A 24,061-nucleotide genomic window follows, 5' to 3' on the forward strand; every position below is an offset into this window, starting at 1 on the left:
TAAATAATATGTGTATGTATGAGTTTGTGTTATGGGTGGGAAAATGGTGGAAGATTCTTGTGAGATAAGACAAAAAGGGAGACAGATTCTCTACTACGTTAGTCTGCCCTTAACAGACGGGAGGATGGTGGGGGTCATTTGAGAGCATTTTTGTGGTTTAGTGTATTTTTTGAGGTTCAAAGTAGTGTAGATGTGGACTATCAGTGTACCAGCATGTAGCCCACAGCAAAACACACCTTCATATCCATGCTGAGGTGTTTCTTGCCATCCCTCTGTACATCACATCATTCAGGGCTGCCCTTCTCACAGAGTCGATGTAACAAAACAAAAAACAAAAAAGCCACAGCATCCACTTATTACGTGTGAATAATTGTAATACTATACAGGTCTTCTCTATATACTTCATAATATATACTTCAATACTATATATCTCCAGTCATCAGCATAGTTGGCAGTGTGGGAGATGTTTTTTTAATCCCTCCAGTGTTTCTCTTACCTCATCTAAACTTATTTAATTGAAATATTGTGCCAGTTATATTGGAGGAAAGTGGAATTGAATCAGCAAACAACTAACAACACAAGCGCAGCAACCCTCATGTATCCCATTCAAAACCAGAGCTATTTAGAAAATAACTGCAAACTCAAATAATGGGTTGTGATACCAGATTGTGATCCCAGCTCTAAAAACATAAAACATATGAGTCACCAGATTGTGAACTAAAACACTGACAGATCCTGATTGACCTGAGGTCGCTTCACTCTGATTAAGACTTTATAATTCATTTCAAGCAGATGTTGCAGATGGAAGATGGTTAGGGAAGCAAAAATGCAACCAATTTGAAGATTTGATAAGAAAATGAGAATGCGTAAGACAAGTTGTTGTGATAGTACAGAAGTAGCTAAAGAACTGTGTTTTTGTCAGTGCACAAAGCAGGTGTGTGAGACCTGCCAGTGGGTTCAATGTTAATTTTCAAACTGTAATCTCTTACATACTGTAAATCTTGGTGGAAGGTAAAGTTTGATATTAAATCAACTGGAACAAAGTGAGAATCGCTTGGCAGCCAATTAGTTTTGAGCAGATGTTGACTGAGTGTTCTGGAGGCAATTGCTGTGTTTTTGTAAGCTGCATTTATTTTATCATAGGATTGTCAGAAGGATAAAGAGAGATCGCAACTAGTCAGAGGAGGTGGTTTGATTTAGATACGGGCAGACCTTTGTGCGTAAATACCTGAAGATAAAGAATAGGATGAAGAAATGAGAAAACAAAGAGATGATGGAGAACAGAAAATAGGGTAGGACAGAATAAGAGAAAATGAGTGAGTTGGTGAAAATGACGGAAAAAGACTGACTGACACAAACTGCCTTCTGCCTCAGGGAGCAGAGATCGCATGGCCCTGAAAGTAGGTCTGCGTGTCTGTACTATAGAAGCTGCTGGTAAGACTTTTCTGTCAAGGGGGTAACAACTCTGTTTTTCATCTCTGACAACTACACAGATAAGCTGTAAGCATGTCTGTGGGAATAGAAGTGACACAGTGAGAGTGATGTGAAAAACCCCAGAGGTTGAGTGGGTCTTAATTGGCCTTCTTTGATTTTCTACCTTTTGTAACATGGCGACAGTTGATTTCAGGATGTTCTTTTGCTTCATGAGCGTGACTCCAAACAGTTTGTGTGTGTGTGTGTGTGTGCGTGCGTGTGTGTGTGCGTGCATGTGTGTGAGTTTGGAGGGGGGTGGATGGGAGCAAGTACTCCCTGGAAATTCAGCGTAACATTAAAGATGTTTTTACATTCAAATACTTTCAAGTCCTCACAAGCAACCATGGAGGATGAATGATTTTTTCCCACAATCTATTGCAGGAGAAATGTGCAAATTCATTAATCAGGCTAATGATCTAATATCATGTTTAGTCTCTGGCTGAGCTAAAAAACAAAATGTAATTTAGGTTAGAGAATGTTCTATGCAGGTTTAACCATAAAATATAAATTTCCTGTCCATGTCGCTAGAGAGATTTGAAAATGTGACTATGGTGTGTGTGATTCTAAATAAGTTATTCATCCAACACACATTCGAAAAAAAACCAACAACCACAGCAGAATCTTAAGAATCTAAAATGTACAGTCTTGAATTGCTGTTTTGTCGACAGCAACAAAGGAAATTGTGACACCTGTGTGCTGACCCGCTGGTCATGACAACGCTGACACAGAAACACTACTTTGGGGACTATATCATGCCTTCCCATTAGCTGTATGGGCTGTAGCTGGATTTGTGGTGTGTTCAAGCGCAATTGATTATATGCCTTACATGAAGGCAGTTTAGAAACAGTGTGAAACAGTTATATGCGGCGTACCCTATAAAAAACATTGAATAGATGTTTGAAATCTAAGAAGGCGCACAAGTTCCCTCCAATCTTTTACTCTGGGAATGGCAGAAAACTGGGAGCACACTCCCAGTGTGGGGCCAACAGTGTGTTATGGGAGCATTTTAATGGGCCCTACTACAAACATTTTTCTAAACTATGTTGTTGTTACTGATAAAACAAAAAGTGATGGTTAAGTTAGGATTAGAGCCAAGGATAGGTAAGTATTCTTTAGTTACAGAACACAATGGTATACATTGGGTCAAAGGCGTGTGTGCATGTGTGTGTGTGTGTGTGTGTGTGTGTGTGTGTGCGCGTATGTGTGTGTGTGAGTGTGTGTGTGTGTGTGTGCAGTCTTGCTTGACGAATGATGACAATGAGGATCAAAAGGAGAAAAAGGTGAAGAGGAAATGGATGAAGGGTTGATCATCACACATAAGGGCACATCAGAGAAATACAGTCGGTTGAAAACCTAATTTTCCAAAGATGTGTAGTAAGACAATAGAGCTGACCACTGGTATCTAATGATACAGACGGGAACTGTAAACTGGTGGATTTTTATTTTTTTTAACAGAAGATGTATCCTGGGTGTCCATTCAACCATCACTTTCGATTTACAGCTCCTCCACAAAGAAATAAAAAAGAAAGACATCAAATCACATACCGACATATTCGAGTGCACACTTTCTGTCTGTGTCAGAGCAGTGTGACATACTCATTTTGTACTATGAGTAATTAGAACAGGAACACAAGTGATGCAGCATTAAATGCTGGCTTGACGTCACAACATATAAAAAGCAGCATAAGCTTAAGGGGGAGTGTGGAAATTTACGCTAGTGTATCTGCGCATTTTTTACAGATGTGTTAGGGATTTTTCGTTCATCATTAAGAGCTTGGGGACATTGTGAGAAAACATTAAATTTAGCTACGCATTTACACCATGAACTGCTACCCAGTGAATCATATCTGTTGCAGTGTTAAATTCCTGAATGTATGTGTTCATGGATATATAATGTGGTTTTCAGTGGAAGTGCTTTTCATTTACGCCCCTTCTAAAAATGATGTCATACTGACTGAAAGCTGCTCCTCGGTAGTTATTGTGAAAAGAAACACAAAAACCTTCATGAGGATTACATCAAGTCTACATAAAGCTTCTGCAAATATCACATGACATTTGTTGACAGTACAAGCCCAGCACTCTACTTTAAACACGCACACATACACACAAACACACACACACACATATGCAGGCAGCTTTCTCGCACACCAGTGATGGTAACCATGACAATTTAGCTGCTTCAGCTTCATCATCACCCACACTCTCCCCATCCATTTCCTTCTCTCTGTCTCACCCTGCTTTTATGTGTTTCGTTCATGGCCAGGCAGCTTTCCCAGGTCTTAGTGGAGGAGAAATAAGGCTACAAGAAAAATCTACCTTTTTTTCCCTTTGTTTATTTCTGGTTTTTTCTCTCCTGATTCAAATATAAATTGACCTTTCTTTCCTCCCTTTTGCTCGCTCCCTCCGCCTCTCGTGATTCAAATCCTGTTTGTACTGAATAAGGTTTAACCGTGGTTTGAGGTATGACCCTGTTCGCTTTCTCTCTTCCCTGTTTTCCCCCCTTTCTTTTCTTGTCTCTTTACATTTTCCTATTTTTCCTCAAGTCCCTCCTCCTCCTGCTTGCTCTTCATCTCTTTCTCCGCCTCCACGTTTTCTCCTTTTCCTCCTGTAAGTTGTTTCTTTCGATCTGTGTCCCGTTAAGAAGAAACAGAGTGATCCTGGATGAGTGTGGGAAGAGACCTTGCAGCTAATCTAGCAGAGTTAGAGTGTGAGTGCACTGCTGGATTATGGTTCTCATCTATGGGTTAGAGCGTGTTTTACAGGCTATCACAGTGGGAGCGGATAGCTGGTCAGGCGTATCGACATGGGGCTACACAGCCTGCTGTCTTCATTTCTCAATCCTCTATCCAGTGTGATTGGCAGTGACAGGATAAAGCCGTGATTATCCCTTATTATCCGTGACCTTTTTTGTCACTGCTCCGTCTCATAAACACCACTGCTGACGCACGGATCTGTCTGAGGATAGATAGACATGGATGGACAGGCAGATGGTGTAGCATAACGGCAAAACACATTATATTATAGAATATGGAATTTATGTTATGGGTATTTAATTACTTTATAAGACTCATTACACTGATGCCAGCAAGCCTGAGACTCACATTTTCAAAATTCTCATAGTGACCTGGGAAGAAGAGAAACTTAAAACCTGGTACAGTTAGCTTGAGTCTGATACAGTCATATTAGCTCCCTCTCTAGCAAGATGTTTTATATTAATGATTTTATTTCTGAACATCAGCTTTCTATTTTTAACTGAAGCCTGGCTAAATCCCACTGCTTCAGCTACTTTGTTAAAACCTTCTCCTCCTAATTTCACCTTTTCTCTAGTAGTTTTACCCGCACTCAATGTGCTTGTGGAGATTTTCTAACATTTAAATAGTTATCAGTGGTTATCAAAGCACAACTCACTGTAACTGCCTATCATCTCCCAAGTATGATAGCAACTTCTTACCTGAGTTTTAAGATTTTATGCCCATTGTTCTCACCAGTCATCATAAAATCACTTAACTTAACTTAATTTCAAAGTCAACGACGACACTGATTTGAGGGCTTTGGATTTCTTGGATCTTGTTTTCTTGTTAAGCATATGCAGAGTGCTAACCACATTCATGGAAACACATTGGATTTAGTTGTTACTAATGGTATTGATATTGAGATTTCATCCATTGTTTTTGTGTCTTTTTAAAAACTTTATTCCAAATGACTATCCAGACTGTAATTGTGAAGCATAACATTAACAGCAAAGTTACTGACATGTCCTCCAGCCACCACTGGCTTAGTTTTAAATGATAAATAAGGATTCTCACGTTTTGTGCAGAGACACAGTTGACTCTGCACAAAACAAAACTCCTGCAATAAGTCAGCTGAGAGACAACTGTCAAAAAGCTGAATGCCAATGGTGGAGCACTGAAGCTAGGAAATGTCACTTTGGCATTTTTAAAGATCAAGTTATAATTTACAATATTGCAGTCAGGAAACAAAGACAAGCCAATTTCTCAAAGATTATTTAAAACATCCAAAATAATCCCAAAATGCTTTTCTTCACAGTCAGATTCAGAATAACTCATCAACTCCTAAATGCAAAGAATTTGATTCTGTTTGGAAAGAAAAAACAGGTTCAGTTAGAGCCAGCATTGTAGATGCACACATTCAAACTATCTGGCATCTTCCTGCTCGTGGCTCTCCATCTTCCTTTGATATGATCAGTGAAGTTATTAGCAGGATGATGTCTGAAGACCCAACCTTTGTACTTACTTATTAGAGACTCATGGTATTCCTTAAGGAAGCATTCTTGGCCCAATTCTGTTTTCATTATATATTCTCCCACTTAGAAATGTTATGAACCATCTCCATGTCAGTTACCATTTTTATGCAGATGATACACAATTGTACATCTCTAAATCACCAAACGCATGTTCTCATTGCCTGTCTCAAGGACTTTAATGTGTAAATGGTCAAAACTTTGAGGATTCTTATCATGGGACCCAAAGCGGCAAGAAAGTGGTCAAACAGAATAAAATCAACATCCCAACTGCTACAATACTCAATCATGGCTTAATTACTAGCCATTTGAGCTATTGCAATTCCCTTTTTACTGGAGTGCCTGAAATCTCTTCAAGAAATCTACAGCTAGTTCAGAATGCTGCAGCAGAGTCTTAACCAAAATGAAGAAAATGGATCACATTAAAACACAAGACGCTGCACTGGCTACCTGTATCTTATGCCATTGTTATTTTACTTGTTTATGTACAAGTAAATGACCATCTCTACATTACAGATTTTGTTTCATTTTATGGTCCAGTCAGACCACTAAGGTCCTCCACCACTTTACTTTTAAATGTTCCTCATGAGTCCCATAAAAGTACCAGTGAAAGCACATTCAGTTTTTATGTTCCTAAACTGTGGAACTCACTGCCTTTGGATATTGAAGGTGGCAAGCTCTCTCTGTCTTTTAATTTCAATTTGGAGTTATAGCTGTAGTTTTTAACTTCTAATAATTGGTTTTTATATTATTTTTATTATAGGTCTTTAGTTTATATTTTTATTGACTCGTATTTATTGGTTTGAACATTTTATTGCTTTGTTTTTCATTATATTTTATTGTAATTTTGCTGTGGGAAGCATTTGACTGCATATTTGTACGAAAGATGCTATATTAATAATGCTGAGTTATGTTTTTAGGCTGTTATCACCCTTTGCCTGCCTATAGTTCTAGCTAATTCTGCCAAAATTCAGATAGATGTATTTCATTAAAAATAAGTTGGGCCCCAAGGCAATGTTCCTCCTGGGGTCTCCGAAATATCTACGGCTTTGTTCACAAATAAATGAAAATGTCTATAAAATGTGCTGCATTTCATCAATCGATGTCACCACTTTTAATAGGTCTCACCAAAAGTTGAATTCAATTCAATTCAACTTTATTAACAGAATTTTTTCTTTTGTCACGGCTATAAAAACAAGGTTTAAAAACCCACATTCAGGCATTAAAAAACACCCCCACACATCAAAAAACACAGCACAACAGGTAAAACGAATAAAACACATAAGATAAACTAAAAACACAGTGCAGTCTATTTTGTGTCTTTTCATCACACATACACATATAAACACTACCAACATTTGCAGCTTCTTTCTCTCTCCTACACCCTCCTGATGTAGAAATCATTATGGGAACTGATCTTTTCCCAGTCAATTGTTTGGGACATAGAACAATAGAAGAGTTTCACTGTGACACTCAAATCTTTCCTACCACTCAATAGTTCTTCCCCAATCCTCTTCTATGTGTCACATGTGACTCCATTATTCATGAAGGATTGTCCCCCGGCGTAACAGTATGCAAACTTCTGGTCAATTTGCATATGGGCATTGGACTGATCTTTATGTAAGAAGTCTGTGCTTAAGCGTGTGTGTGTGTGCGTGCGTGTGTGTACACCCCCCACAGCATGTGTGCTAAAATACAAGAGCGATGACAATTGCAATCAACTTGAAAATGTCAGAGGAAAAAGATGATTGCACGAATGAACTGCATGAGTTCTCCTGTTTCACGATCTATGGAGACGCTCACTTCAGCCTTACTTTATAGTGCACATGTCTGAGTGTGTGATTATGCGTCTATGTGCGTTGGTGTGTGAGTGAGAAGATTTCCTTTGGGTTGCTCGTCAAAGATGACAACTCTGATTACAATAACAATAGAAGGTAAATATAGAATAGAGAAAGGCGAAAAATGAGAAGAGGAAAAACCCAGATTTTCTGAACAACATAATTTGCTAAACATTAGCATAACAATAGAGCAGTCAGGGAGCATGATGGGAGCCATCTTAGTACAGAGGAAGTATGCTGTAGCAGGGCACACCTACGGCCTCCCACCATTTGAATCACATATGTCTACTTCATACATAAGCAAGGAGGAGAGAAGGAAATTGATTTCCAAGTCTTGTTTTTATAGCAGAGAAAGAAAAAAGTGATGCTGGCTACGGTTAAATTTGACATTTCCATCTTATTCAAATCAAGAAAAATTATTTTGTGATCTTGCTGCATGTTAGCACAGTTGGAAGAGTAGCTTTAAAGTTTGGGAGCAGATCTGTCTTTGAAGCAAAATCCACCTTTGATTAGTCTTAGGCCTCAGTGACAATGCGTTACATTTTGACTGAATCTTGATTAAATTTGGTCAAAAGCGTCACTCTTGACACCAAAAACCTGAAGTTTGCTGCTAATGTAATAAATGTCCATTTGTAGTAGCTTCTGTCAATATCTCAAAGTGTTTTCAGCTCCTTTCCTCCGAGCTTCAGGTGCATTTTTATGTGGCTCATCCTGACCCCTGACCTCTGGAGAGCAAAGAGATTCTCCTTCCTAAGTACCCCGCATTTATTTTTTTAACATCTGCATCTGCTTTACTTCTGTCAGTCTCCCTTTTCTGCTCTGTCACCCTTCATCGCTTCACGCCGGAGGTTGGAGCGCATACAGTCTATTAAAACGTCCAAACACAATGTGGCTTTGACCACATCCAGCATCTGTTTTTGAAGATACGACGGCATCAGCAGCACAATGCAGTTTTTTCGTGTATCAAGAGCTCTCACTCAATAAACTCTGGCATGACTGGATGATATGGTCTGCCTCCATGATTCGCCCTAAATCTCCATCTTTCTGTCATATGGAGCTGCATTATGCATGAAGGCTCTTCCCAAGGTTTAACAGACAGCAGAAAACAAACTTGGAGCAGTAAGAAGCCACTGAAGAACATTGGACAGACTCTCTGGTTACCTCTTTCCTCTCCTTCACTCCTCATCCTTTAGTTGTTCTAGGTCTCTTTTTTTGGTTTTGTTTTCTCTTGTTTTCTCTCCAGTCCCTCTTTTCTTGTGTTTCTTGTGTTCTGCCTTCTCCCCCTTCCTCCCATTGTGTGGTGTTTGCTGCATTTTGAACTCTCACTGTCTCTCAAAGAGCACCCTCGCTTTTCCTTGCCGCACTGTTTGAGAGGCTTATATTTAGCAGCATTAGATCAGAGCTCTCCAGGGTAAAGGTATTTAGCATTATGCCTCTGACCCACATAAAAAAGGTGGAGAAATAAACCTCTACATTCAAAACTTAGTTCATTCACGGCCTCATATCCTCTTGCTTGAGCTTATAAGTGTGTGTGTTAGTGTGGCGCAGCGTGAGTCTCCACATGCTGTAAAAGCTCACACTGTGCCACTTGCATCTTAAGCCTGCAATTACTATTTGATCCCGTGATTGGTCGCAGCTTAACTGTATCGACTGATGGGTGGATTATAGTGTGCAATCGCCACACACACACACACACACGGTTACCATTACACAATACACGCTCTCGCATATACATGTGCAACTAATTTGGTGATGCACATTACCCCTCTCTTTCAACTAGCTTGGCACTATAATTGGAATTGCGTCTGGTGCATTGTATTGTATATGGGCTGCACTAGTGTTTGTGCATGTGTAAGTGTGTGTGTGTGAATGGAATTAGCCACAGTTGTGAAGAGTCATAGAGATTGCCTGTAGCCACTCTGACTAGTTCTCAGATCCCACCACTAGTCGGAAACACACACACACACACACACACACACACACACACACACACACACACACACACACACCGACTCCCACCTGCACACGCAGACTCCGTTTTCTCTGTCAGTGGAGGAGAAAACGTGCGCCGTCATCCACCCACGCACTTACCTTCACTGATGCACTGAAACTTACAGCATATTTGCCAAGTACCAAACAAGTGCTTCTATTTCACTCGTCCTCTTGCTTCTTATCTCATCGTCTCTGCCGCACACACACACACACACACACACACACACACACACAGACACACAGTTTTCTGCTCTAACGACGAACCACATCAATGCTGAAAATGTGACCAGCTCTGGTGTGTGTCGTTCAAATTTTACAGGTTCAGTGTGACACAAAAGCCCTGAGAGAACGCTGCCACTTTTCAATATTGTCAGTTTATTTGACCAGGCCCCTGATATGTGGTGGATTCTGTTTCAACCTGCACTGCAGCATTTAAAGAGCCCGATCACAATTAAAGGAAGAGCCACATTTTCACCATGGCCTACGAGTGTCTTAGGATATTGCAGGATCTCATATTTTCTTTTTTTTTTTACCTCATACTGTCAACAATCAACAATATCTTATCATTGCTGCTGAAAATAACATCATAGTTCTCCTACTCAAAATGTATGAAGGACTCACTGTGGTAAATACTTTAATTCTCCTCTTGCTTTGCTATTCCTGGAGCTTCTGACCATATCCCACCACCTTTTTCAGAGAACGTAACTTGTTCAGGCGTCATCAAATGAACTAAGTACCAGACTTTGTTAATGTGATAACAGTTACTGTATAACCCTAATATAATATAGTAAATCTGCCAGAGATATGTGTCAAGAACAACACTCCACACACACAAAAAGATATAGAAAGGGCAAGATACAGAAATGAAGAAACAAACAAATAAAATCTTAATCAAAGAGAGATGATTCTTAAAGGTGACCTGTGGTGTTTAAGCTCAAAGCATTCTCTACAAAGGTTTAATTGATTCAATTAAGGGTGGCGTAAACTGAGGCAAAGATGTTTCAAGGAGCACACGCTGATTATAGGGACTGCTACTCAGGCTATGAAAACTCTGAAGGCTCTGAAGTCTGAGAAAATAACCCTCTTGAGTTAAGACTTAGAGCATGTTTAGCAGGCAGGGAGGGTCTAGTGAAAGAAGCTTCTGAGCTGCATCATGGGAAGTGTAGGATCCCGCCTTTGTGGACCCATACTAAGAAATAAAGGTCAGGATAGCGCCGTCTCTGCTGCAATGATTTTCTCATTGTTTTTATAAACTGTCTGTCACTGTATAGTGGTAAATCTCCAGAGTGCGCTTTTAAATGTCTCAACTTCAGCAACAAACTGCAGTTATCCTGAGTTGTATGTCTCCTCATCATTATACGAAGAGGCAGCATCAAAAGGAGAGAGGGTCTAGAGGAAAACTAAAAGAGATCTGTGAAGTTTTTCTGGAGTTTGAAAATCAGTTGGAGCTGTCACACACACAGACACAATCCACACACACACAAAGCCGGTACAGTATGTACATGTTGTATATGTTGTTACAAAAAACGTCTGTACTGTCAGTCAAGGGAACTCGTCCATTTTGTGCTTGTGGCTAAAAGTCTGAGTGAAAAGTGAGAGATAAGTGAGAGAATATCTGCTTTTTTTTTTATTATATCTGAACAGCGGCTCGTGGGATGGAGCGGTATCTTGGAGGGAGAGAGAACACAGATGCTCTGACTTTCAAAAAAGTCGCTTCACACTCCAGGCAAAATCACGCCACTCCGCTCCCACTCTGCACAGCTCACATACCGTGGTGCCTGCAGCCCCCATCCATTCCAGTGCATGTTAGGCTTCAAACAAACACACACACACAAAGATACAACACATACATATATAGGAAGTATAGAAAGTGCTACTGTGCATCTGTTGTTTGTGTGAACATGGGTATGTATATGTGTGTGTGCAATGGTGTTGTAGGATACTGCTACAACTATATTTAAAAAGACAGGCCTGGAACCTCCATTACTATTACTCCAAAATTGACAGAAAAGTCTCAGAATAATACCCTTTAAAACATCTACAAATGTCTTATTATTACTGTTGTTGTTATCTACAGTGCCTCTCAAAAAAGGAGTCAAACAGGTCTATATTCTCTATAATGATAATCTGAGAAAAGATGAAAATTGTGACAAAGGAAGGGACAGAGGCAGTCTCCTCTAGACAGAAGCAAATGACCCAGGACTGCTTGTATCTGGTTGTGTAATTATGTGCATCTGCTTGTTATTATGCTTGCACTTATATTTGTCTGTGTGTGTGTGTGTGTGTGTGTGTGTGTGCGTGTGTGTGTGCGTGTGCGTGTGCGCGTGCGAGCGCGATACGGTGCTCAGAGTCGAGCCATGTTGTAATGCCACTTCACTGTAGGAAATCAAAGAGACAAGCCCTAGGGGACAAGACCAGCAGACATGGAGACAGAGCTTTGATAAGGTTGTGAAGCTGTGTTTCATTATTAATAATATTCCACAGTACTGACACAAACGTATGGCTAGCATAATAGAATTCAGTATATTCTGGACTAATGACAATAATGGCTTTACCTTATAGTATTCAATTTAAACTGATTTAGTGACAGGGACGATGCACAAGTTACTACAATGAAAAGCAAAAATCAAACAGTTAAATATTTGCCTTTGACTTGATGCATACACTTGCATGCTGCCAAGAATTCATGACCTACAAATTACAATTCTGTGTGGATGTTTCATTATTAAGGATGCTTCCATGCACAGTTTTGAGTCTTGGATGAAGAGTGTCTGACGAAAATAACAAAACTGTGCCTCCTGACGTTATTCACGAATAAGGGAAGCCGTTTAGAGCTTATGTTTTATTCTGTTTTCGTAGCGTGCAGTCTTGAAATAAGGACAGACTCTCTGTACACTGTAGCTATCTCTGACTGCTCTATGGAGGACAAATATAGTGCCCGTTGCCATGGTTATGACAGAGAACACATCCACACAAACAGAGCAGTGAGACCACGAGGATACACACCTACACACCTCTCCCCTCTTTCAATCCACAAACACCACGTGCAGATGAGGAGGAACTGTCCGTGTGTGTGCATTTCTTACATGTTGTGTATGTCCGTTCATGTGAGTTGTGTTTGTGATGAGCACCTGTGGAAGTACGTTTTTTTTTTTAGCACGTTTTTTCTTTTTTCTTTTGACAAGTTGAACAGAGACTCACCGTCACAGTGGGAATGGCAGTGACGAGGGAGTAGACGAGGACGGGCGGCGCCTTGCTGTTGTCCTCTGGTCCTGGGTATGGCTTGGAGTAGGCTTTGTCGAAACAGAAGAAGCCCTGGATGTGTACAGGGAACGTGTCTGTGTACTCAAAGTAGTACGCCAACAGAACCGTCCCTGCCATGATGACCAGCTGGAAATAAAACATATTGGTTCCAGCTTTAGGATTGAATCCACAGGAGAGTGTAGGAGTTGGGGGAAAGAAAACACAGTCGCAAAGAGAGAAGTGGAAAATATTGTCATGAGTAAAAAAAAAAAAAAAAAAAGGAGAGATTTTTCCTTCTCAGAGCAAAATGATGGATGCTTCCGTAATGTGTGTAAAATGAATCAAGTGTGCGTGGAGAGATAGTGAGGCATGAGGATGAGAGGGAGAGGGAGGGAGGGAGAGAGAGAGAGGGAGGAAGGGAGGGAGGTAGAGAGAGACAAATAAGGAGAAAGACAGACAGAGAGGGGGAAAGAGAGCAATGACAGAGAGTGAGAGACAGATTCCTTCAGCGGTGTCAGTATGCCGAGCGGGAGCATAAAGAAACTAATGGAGACCGATCAAACAAAATAACGCTGTATGGAGCAGGGGGGGGGGTGAAACACAGATGGGGTAAAAAAAAAAAAAAAGAGCAGAGCGGTGGAGAAGACAAGAGGCGACAAGAACAGAGAAAGAGAAAAAACAACCCTGGGAAGAGCAGAGGGTAGGACGAGAAGAATTATGTATGTATGACTCCCTGCATAACTTAAGTTGTTTTTGTACCACACGACTATTCTGCCACATTAAATACCAGCTGTATGCAAACCAAAAGCCATGAAGCATAAACATAACCATAACAGATTGTATGGATGAGAGCGAGAGATAGAGAGTAAGAGAGGCAGAGGGGATGACAAATGCAGAAAACATTAAAAAAAACATGCTATTCTGCACAGATGAGACAGATGCACAAGTACTAATTATTCATTTACACTCAAGTAAACAGCACGCTAACTCTTTTGAACAGTCCTATACAGGAAGCTGCACAGCTACAGCTGCACGGTAAGCTTCTCTGAATCAGTACCCGAACACTGGAGGTTTGCGCAATATTTGTTTGCCCTGCGGGAAAAGGCCCGAAACAAAAACAAGTTAAAAAAGGAATGCGAGTTTAAATATAGCGAGCTCAGGATTAGCTTCATCATAATCTGCAGCCTAAATGTTTGCTCGATTAACTCCTATTGTATGTGAAGGACAAATTTATCAGCAGCAAAACATGAGGAGCCTCTGCTGGCAGGCTGAGCTGGTTTATAACTTTAGGGACATTGAGGCAGGAAAGAAACAGCAGCAACAATTCAATGCTCTTTTACCTTAAAGGGGTTAAAATGTGTGTAACATACGGTAACATAAGGTTGGTTAAAGCATTACAATTATAAATAACAGTTAATATGTAGTAAACAAAAAAATTCAAGCATGTGATTTGGCTGCTTGTTTGGGTTCGAAATCCACAGAGACACAAACTGGACGCGGGTCTGAAGAGCCAATGCAGAGGGCCACACTCCAAACTGAAGCTGAATGAACCTTTTTCGCAGTAGACATTTTGACTTGTCTAACACAGGCGTAACTAATAACGTTATTAATTGCTGCACTGCTGGAACAAGACGTAATTTATGTCATCAGTTCCATCTGTGCTTTTCCTGCTATTACAGGTCTGATAGAGGAGCAGCAAAAGTGCTCTCATGGTAACTCAGATTCAGTTTAGCAAAATTTGGTCAGAAAGCAAGTCCAAGATGCACAGTGTTTTGACAAGGAGAGGAAGATAAACAGTTGATGCCCACCTAGCTCTCAGGTTCACAGTCAGTACACTGGGAGAGGCGTTTGTCATTTGTCTGTAAAATCACTGGCAATTTGGGTCGTGCAGACTTTTTTTCTTTTGCTTCTGCCCTTGTTGAGTCGACTTAACAATAATTTAATTAATCAACAATCATTATAAAGAAAATGCATTATATTTAGCACACGACTGGCAACAAACTACGACACCCATGTTGAAGTTGTACGGTGGATAGGAGTCCAAAATGATGTTAAACGTTAGATGAGAGGATAAATTCCTCTCTCATATCGATGCAGAGTTTATTAGCTTAGCTTAGCATAGCTTAGCATAAAGACTGCAGCAGGGGGAGCAGCTAGCCTAACTCTGTCTGACTCCGTACACAAACAGAAATGCAAAAAACACAAGTTTTGGTTTTAAGGAAGTTACCTGACAGAAACCTCACAGTAACGAGGAAGTCAACGTTCTGTGTGATCTTCTCATATAAAGCTATTATTTCCCAAAATGTGAAACTATTCCATGAATTTCTAACTTTTAAAGTAACTACAAGTCTAAAACCAAAGTTGTTTTTGTTATCTGAACCATTTCACACAAAATGTCAAAAATGGTAGCCTACGCACAGTTTGCTGTGTTGTCATAGTGGAATAAAGTAGTATTTGCGATTCAAGCTAGCAGCATGTGATCTCTATTTGTGCTAACATTGTTATCAATTATCTAAGATCATATTTTTAAGGATGTGATCGTGCTTTACAGCATTAAACAGGAGACACAGCGGCAGGTGGCAGTAACAAACCACTGAGGGAACCTCCTCCTCCTCCAGCATGTTTATCCTCTTCTGCAAAGTGACAGAGAATCCACTTGGACTAACGTTATAGGGAGGGGAAGGGGGTACTTGTTACACGTAACACGTTTCAGCTTTATTACACATTGAAAAGCGACAATGAACATGGGAGAGATAGGGTGACCTAATTCTAACTCCTTAAATTATACGCTCTGCTCCACCGTCAGATCTGCTTCTCTGTAAATTTCCTTTCCCTGTTTTCTTTTACAGCCATTGAAAAAGACGATTCCCTACATGAATTGCAAAATCAAATAATTGATCTGTATGTCCCCGTGGCAATGTTCAAACCTAATCTACTTCAATCTGCGTGCAGGAATCGTCATAGTCTTTGCATTAAGGGTCCGCGGTGAGAAAAGCATCATACTGGAGGGACGATATATTCAGTGACAACACACATCCCCTAAGGCCCTTCAAAGCAAAGTCATGAGGGACACAGAAACACACACATAGGCGCACACACATAACCACACATGCTGGCAAACTATACAAACACCTCCAGCCTGTAGTTTATTTATAGAATATCAAGTAGCTTCATGTTTTCCCATGTTTGTTTCCATGTGCATGCGCTTTGTGTGCTTGAGTGAGTGGGTGTGTGCGAGTGTCTTTCCATGTGCAGAGTGTGTTTGAATATGTCTGCAGGCATGTGGGTGCATTCCCATGTCTGAGGAGGAACTCTGACACAGGCACGCTGTGTTGAACATTTCTCTCTATCGTGCACTCCTCTCTTCTTGCCGAGCTACAGAAGGCTTGAGGGAGGGAGCGAAGGAGGGAGGGAGGGAGGTGTAGGAAGGTGGGAGGAAGAGAGCGAAGGAGGTCTACCAACACCCATCAAAGTTTAAACAAACATTTGAAGGCAACTGCAGAAAAGGGAGATTATGCATGTCATTTTGCATCTTCTGCACTGCATATGCATTAAAAGTTTCTGAACTTATTGACTATACTGTCAGTCTGGGAGATCTAACAACCATGATACATGAGAAGGCATGCGTTACAGTTAAAAACACTTGATATTCACTCAGGAGCATCACGGGAAAAAATTTCAGTATGACCAAAATACAAAGGTTCCAGTCACACAAACTCGTTCAGTAGCACAAAGAGGGAATACAGCCTCCCTGCCAAATACAGGCTACGAGCTCTTACATGACATTTCATCTCCATTCCCACCCACATGAACAAATAACCAACTTCCAGTACACTCAGCAACCACGGACAGTTTGTCTGAATATTAATAAAGGTCAAAGCAGCTTCAAGTGGATGGTTTCTAATTAGCACAGGGACACATCCTGCGCAAGTCACCTTGGACTAGAAATTTGCATAAAAAACATATTTCTAAAGCATCAGATGCATGTGCAGTATGAAACTACTGACAAGCTTAAGCTATGAGGGGGTCATGGAGGGTCAAGAAGTGCCAACACCACTCTTTCACAAGTCATCCCTAAACAGGCTGATCACCCAGGATCGTCACATGGCAGCTATATGTGTACACACTTAACACAAGAGCGATTTCTCACAGCTGGTGCGAATGAATTTTCTGCTTTATTGTCCCCAAAAGATTCGAAATCTTGCACCTTTTGATTCATATGAATTACATATAGAGTCCAGCCATAGGTCATTTATGGGTTATAATACATAACTCGTTTTCTTGTCCAATGAGCCATCAGCCCCAGTCTGTCACCTGTTACCTTCCACCTAAAGGACTGTTCACCTTGTTAGTTTACAAGACCCTGCCAACCCTTTCAATCTCTGTCCTTATTATTACAGTTCAAACCTCATATTTACTTTATATTTCAGAATGTACCAGCAAAACACATTATTTGATAGCTTTTTTTTGGATGATGTACCCGTAGGAGAACACATAAGAAAGCGGTATGCTTCTGTTCCAATGCCAAAGTTTTAATAACCTTAACTTTTGCTGCCCTTCTGGTATGTTGTCTGTTCCATATTTTCTCTCCACGATCTCTCAGCTCAATCCAAATAACTAGTGATCACCTGAGAAATGAGGATTGCAGGGTTTAAGACTGAGCACCTTTGGTAACAAATCACCAAACAGAACTGCCACTTGCTAAAACTTGCATGTGAGTTACAACCATACAATGCAATGACAAGTCCACCAAATGAAACAATAAAATATGTAACTAACCATGTTAGAAAAATAAAACTGTTTTATAATATGACAGCACTATGGTTATGGTTTGGTTAGACTGATTAAGATTTTCCTAGCGGCCCACTGACCTACATGTTTTAGATATTTCCCTGCTCCTGATTCAAATGAATGGGTCGTTATCAGGCTGCTGCTGAGCCTGATGGCAAGCTGATCATGTGAATCAGGTGTGCTGGAGCAGGGAAACATCTAAAACATGCACGGCAGTGGGCTTCCAGGATCAGGATTGGGCCATTAGACCATTGTCAACATATTGTTCTCATACTCCTGGCTGACTACTTCTGTAAAAAGCTTAAGACCCAGGTGTTATATACTCTCCCTACTTACATTTGTAAAGAGACCAGACACAAAGTTTGTTGTCTCCTCTCACTCTGAATGTGAAAACTATCAGTAGGAATAATTCAGTAGTGCGAGCAACAGAAATATGGTTCGTCAGTGCCACTGAAATTACAGTAAAGAGCATGATTTTTCTAATATCATATAAGACTCTCTCTCACTCTGATTCACCTCAAGAGAGTTGGCATTTTGAGATAAAGACTGTACAGTGGTTATGAGACACTAACCCTGTCTGTCTCTTCTCCTCTCAGCAAATCACACACTATCTTTTCCGTTTCAGTGGTGCACCAGTCCACTAATATAAAGACAATGGCTTCTATCCGCACGTACATTTGAAAAACAAAAAGAATCTGAAGAAGTATACTTTTCAAGAATGAAGAAAAGAAAGCATCCGTCTTAAGGTACAACATACAATGAGGTTTCAAAGGTTCTTATATCTCAAACTCCCATTCATACAAAAACAGCCTTGTAAACATTCAACGGCAAAAATAACACACAATTTTCAGTCAAACCAGATCCTGCATATATCACAGCAAAGGTAGAAATAGGTATGTTTTTATGATTCATACAGATTCGGTATTGCCAGCTCATACAAAAAAAAAATCAGGGGTGGCTTCACTGACAGGAATGACAAATGAGGGATTACACTGCTATGCAAAGAAACCCAATTTGATTCAACTGTTAAAATCTGTCAGCTTAGATGATGTTAGATGAAGAAGATGATGACCCCTTTCTGGCCGACACAGACAAATTAGAGCAACTTATCAGGCTGTCTAATTAAGATTTAATGCTTATACCTTCATACCTCTCCACTTCAAAGGGACTTAAAGGTAGAAAATCAAAGAGACTAAAATGGCAGTGATGTGACAAAAACAGAGGAAAACCGCCTGCCCTGAAAAGCCCTTTAACCAGAAAAGGCTAAAATAAAATGTGACATTGTGTGTTATGGATAGGGATAAAAGGCAGTGAAAATAGATGTGGGCATTGCTAACGTCTCCTGGAGCCTAACGGTGAGCACATAAGTGGTGCATGTCTGCCCTTGGCCTGTGTGGAGCAGCCAGATGGCAGAAGAGTCAACTGATAAAGTCAAACATGTTTACAGAAGGTGAGAATGAGTGGATGGAGGCTGGTGTTGAGATGACAGCACCCTGCTGGGAGAAAACGAATGTCACGCGGCTCAGGATGAACTGGAGACATGTTGCTTCATTTTGCTCTCAAGATGTCTGATGAGTACAGACTATTGTATGAATGACTCCTTCTGAGCAGGAAAGGGGGTGAGGCAATTTTACATGTTTCCTTGTTCAGGACGGATGTGTCCTCTTTCTTACACTTTGGCGAGAGTTGTATTGCCGTGTATAGCAGTAGAGACACATTAGAAAAAGCTTTCTTTTTCCAGGCTGACAACTACAATATATAAGCAGTACACAAACATTAAACAAAAGGCAAAAGACAAAAGATAAAAGTCACAATAATGTAGTTGCAAGTCCATTTTTTAGGTTTCATTAATGTACAATCTGTCAGCAACTATAACTTCTGTGAAGACATATTTCATGTTATTGCATCATACATTATTTTACTAAATGATAAATCTGCTTTCTTTCATTAGCCTCAAATGAATGAACAAATTAAAAACAAATAGTCTCCACAGCAAGGTGAAACACCTCTGACCAAAAGACTGACATCATCAGGAGCAACAGTGTTTTTCATTAGTGTCAGGGAGGTTTAAGACGGCTTCACTGAGTTGCTATCCTCAGTGTTTAGCTCTAAAAGCTCCCTAAATTAGCCTGAGGCTGCAACACCTCTCCTCCTTTCCCTGTGATTTGGTTTCCTGGTGAGCTCACTCACATAATCACTCGGTCATGTGATTTGCGCCGGTGAATATTTCACAGCAGCTGAGGTTTCATCTCTCTGATTTTCAGCAGATGATTAAAAAAAAAAGCCAAAGTCTGTTTTTAGACCACAAACACCCGCGCAGTCAGAATGACACAACCCAGTGCACGTACAAGAAACAGAGTCAAACACACACCACACTCTTCTCATGCATACTCATCTGCATAAATGCCATGTAAATGATGGAGCAAAAAGCCACAAAACCTTCAAGGGCATATCAGAGAATCAACATGGATAACAAGAGAATCAATGGGCTTGACTGCCGCCTGGTGTCACCGGATTGTATTACAACACACTTAGCAAGACAAGCGCAAGATAGATGAGCCGCCTGATAGAAAACAGTGGACAAGCCGGAGGGATAGAGCCTTAAAGAGTGGACTGGGATAAGCAGCAGAGGGAGAGTGGAAAAAGATAAACAGACGGATAAAACAGTTAATGAGACATTAGTATATCACAGAATGTGTGAGGGCAAAGCCGAGCGTGCCACTGGGAAATAAAACTGAGGAGGGCAGCAGAAAGAAGAGAAAACAACAAGGGGGGAGGAGGTGAAAGAGAGTAAATGAGGATATATGAGAGACTGAGAGAGGGTGAAGTGGAGGGGAAGGTAAAATACAAAGAGGGAACAAGGGAGAGGAAGAGGATCAAAGCAGGCATTCATCTTTTGGGCAGCCACATGCCCTCCCCCTCCTCTCTTCTTTCTCTCTTCTCTCTCTCTCTCTCCACCTCTTTTGTTTGTCCGATTATTGGGCGTATTTTATCTCCATGCCTTGTTTATCTCAAACTCAGCTGGTTTTTTTTTCTTCCGTTATCTGTCAAAAAACATTTTTCCTCAGTCATTTTCAAACCCACGCTCTCTGTGTCTCCCCCCTTCATGCTGCATTTCCTTCCATGTCTCTCAATCATCCTCACTGTCAAAACTCTCTATCTGCTGTCTCTCTCACGCACAGGATTTGCTTCTCGGCATCTACAGTATCTGCTGCACTCCCCAACTCCCCTCACCCATTCTTCCTTCCTTTCACTTCTCCTTCTCTTTATAGCAGCAACAATCACATAATTCTACAAAATCCCCCATCCTCAAGCAAACATGCCCCCGCATCTTACAAGCACGAGAATAAAAGCAGATGCAGGCTCACACAAACATGTTCCTTGAATAAAACCCTGCAGCGCAATTAAAGGTTTCATTCCAGTGCTCTCAACGTACATATATAACCAAGCATTAGCATGTGATAATTTTCAAACTAAACTATTGTCTGATGTCTTCTTAATGTGTTGTTCTTTTGCAGCACAGGCTAGAAAATTATTAAACGAACAAGTCTGATATTGATGTGATCTGTTTGAGCAAGAAAGGATGCCAATTTCGTGAGTTTCTTGATTTTGGAATTAGACTCCTCCATTACAATTTATTTAGCTGACCTCATTCAGAGCAACATGCAGCATGGGTGAGAATCTGCATTTCTGAAACCTATAATTGTATGTAGCTCAGAGAGAAGAAACAGCGAGGAGGAAGATTATATCTTACATAAGCAGTTTTATTTTAGAGACTTACTCCGGATCTTCGATATCTATTTCTGACTGGATAATTTGGCCTTGGTGTGCCAGCCTCGATAGGCGGCCACTCCATTCAATGTTTGCAGATGATATGAGCGAATTTGGTGATACACAGGGTCTCTCTTCCCTCCCCTCCTCCCTAAAGTGATAACAGGTGGGAAGCAGCCAGCTAACAAGTGTTTCAAACATCCACCCAGTGAGCTGAAAAATCCCAGCGCAGCAGTCAGGTGGGCAGGTGCTATTCATGGAGTCTGGGAGATAATGAGGGGGAAACTAGGGAAAGAATAATGTGAGAATGAGCTTTTACTGTGTCTTTGTGGTGGTGTCTGTGAGTGTGTGTGTTGAAGAAAGAGGGGCCACAAAAAAAGAGTTGTGTGAGCATTTTCATGAAATGAGCACAGAAACCACCACCAGAGATTTAATCAATAAGATATTTTAGTATGAGGAATTGTATTGAGGGATGAGATGAAAACTCTATTTTCTCAGGTACCTTTGCTGTTTCCCTTGTGTGGTAATAGGACATGCTGATACACATATTCTATATCAATTGCCCATAAAGAGGTTAAAGAGACTCATTAGTCATTAGTTGTATTTTAGGAAATGGCTTAAAGGGCTGCTGTATGAGAACATGAGCTGCTTCTACATCAAGATTTTAACTTTGCAAAGCAAGTTCCTATTAAAGTGAGTGCTAATGGAGTAGTTTAGTAAGCATATTTGGTGCTTAAATGTGTAGAAATGTGTGTAAAGTTTGGTTGCGGGGGTCTTGGTCTTGGCACAAGTAAAGCTGTTTAGAACAAAACAGCTTTAGAAAAGAGTAAACACATACAACAAATGCATTGCTTGGAGGTAGAAGATGTACTGAGGCAGTGTCAAAAACAGCAGGAAGTATGGATGAAGCAAGCACATGCAGAGAGAGAAGGAGCTTTGTTAAAGGGAACTGCAGGACTGATACATTAACAGTCGAGCAACCTACGTTGTGCTGCATTCACACCTTGGACAAAAACAGTGAAAGATCCTTTGTCAGATACAAGAACATATATCCTGTCCGCCAGAGTTGAAAGCAGGGTTTTTCAAAAGCCCAACAACCCAGACACAATCGGATTTCATGCCGCTTTAGAATTAAGTTCCCTTTTAACCAACTGCAAAACATACCCATAAAAAGTTGGACTGTGCTTAAGTTGCTAGAAGCAGATGCTGTATTGCGAGAATGGATATCATAGGGAAACAAAATATGTCATTTTCAGATACATTCAATATAAGAAGTTTGGAACTTGCCAGATATGTTCAACTGAGTGTGTTTATATCAAATGTAGTTGGGAAAGTATTACATTTCTCTCAAAATGTATTTCCAGTTTCAAATTAGCACGGCAGTATATGAAGTGAGACGTGAAGCAAACAAAATGAGGGGAGAAATATTACTGACTTGGCAGAAATTAATGAGGAGGCACAAATTGGGGCATCTGCAGGGAAGCAAGGAAATGAGAGATGCAAGCAGACGTGAACCAACACCTTAGTGTCATCAGAGGTAACGCAGGCCGTAGACATGAAACATTATGTGGTCCTATGCAGCAGTCTGTTTGCTTTACGTGACTCGCTGTGCCACAGGAGGATGCAGCCAACGAGGCATGATGAAGGAGTGAAGAGGAGGAAGCTCCGATACGCTGAGCTGGCAGACGAAGCTGAACGGCAAAGCTGGAAAGCCAGGATGCCCACTGCAAAGGCTAGGTGCCATGAATTAGTAGCTACAGTACATCCGCAGTTAGCAGGAATGATTATTACGTCAGCTGATACCACACAGGTTGTACGCTCAGCAAGATCCACTCAAAGAGTCCACTTCTAGTCACTCAAGTACTTTGTAACTCAGCTTCAGTACAGATTTTCACAGTAGTGATGCCTGGCCTAGATCACACCACCTCACAGCCATCCTCCCACCCACTAGTGTCTGAAGCAAGTCAAGAATCAGTTGTATCAAAATGACTTTTTAAAGAGGACCCTTTGAAGCAGTGCCTCTGTTAGGACCCAGGCCAGTCGCTTGTATTTCTTCGCTGCATGACAGCAGCAGCATGGGGCAAAATCAAGACAGAGTGAAAGATACAGAGAGAGGGGGACATGTTGTTCTTATCACATGCAGCTAAAAGTGAAATTGTGTGAAATCTCCCAGGTTTGGAGAAAACCGACAAGGTCATTTCTCATATTTTAATCTAATAGAGTAAAAAAAAAAAACAACGATAAAATTAGCAACAGAGGGAAGACAGTAGATGGAAAAAACATGAAAAGCAAGATACAGTAATCAAAGTTGGAGATGGTAGTCAAGCCAGGAGATGAAAGGAGCAAATAACTGAAAAGGCCGCTGTCGCACAGATAAAGTGATAAAGAAAGAGGAAATAGAGAGAAAGAAGCATCCAGTGATAGAAAGGGAGTTGGATTGTGAGGAAAAAGGGGGTAACAGAGAGTGAATCAGCAACAAGATCACAGGAGAGGAAGAGGAATAAGACTGGGCATTTGAATTGAAAAGAAATGGGTAATGAGATGCTAATGTAACAACAAAGGAGTGAGTGCCCTCCGGGGGGAGCTATGCTACAGCAAGCTGCTTCAGTATGAACACAGCAGAGGGGGGAATTGAATTTAAAAATGCCCTTTATTAAACTACGGCAATGTACACAGATTCATTCAGGTGCAT

General features: G+C 40.8%; 1 protein-coding gene across 1 annotated transcript in view; it reads right to left on the bottom strand.

Moving 5' to 3' along the window:
• plppr2b (phospholipid phosphatase related 2b) overlaps positions 1 to 24,061 on the bottom strand; it is a 36,724-nt gene that overhangs the window by 10,295 nt on the left and 2,368 nt on the right. Inside the window, exon 2 of the mRNA XM_070828093.1 lies at positions 12,766 to 12,954. Coding sequence (XP_070684194.1) covers positions 12,766 to 12,954 — 189 coding nt within the window. The remainder of the gene's footprint in view (positions 1 to 12,765; positions 12,955 to 24,061) is intronic.

The sequence above is a fragment of the Pempheris klunzingeri genome, chromosome 3 (assembly GCF_042242105.1).
Source record: "Pempheris klunzingeri isolate RE-2024b chromosome 3, fPemKlu1.hap1, whole genome shotgun sequence".
NCBI lineage: Eukaryota > Metazoa > Chordata > Actinopteri > Acropomatiformes > Pempheridae > Pempheris > Pempheris klunzingeri.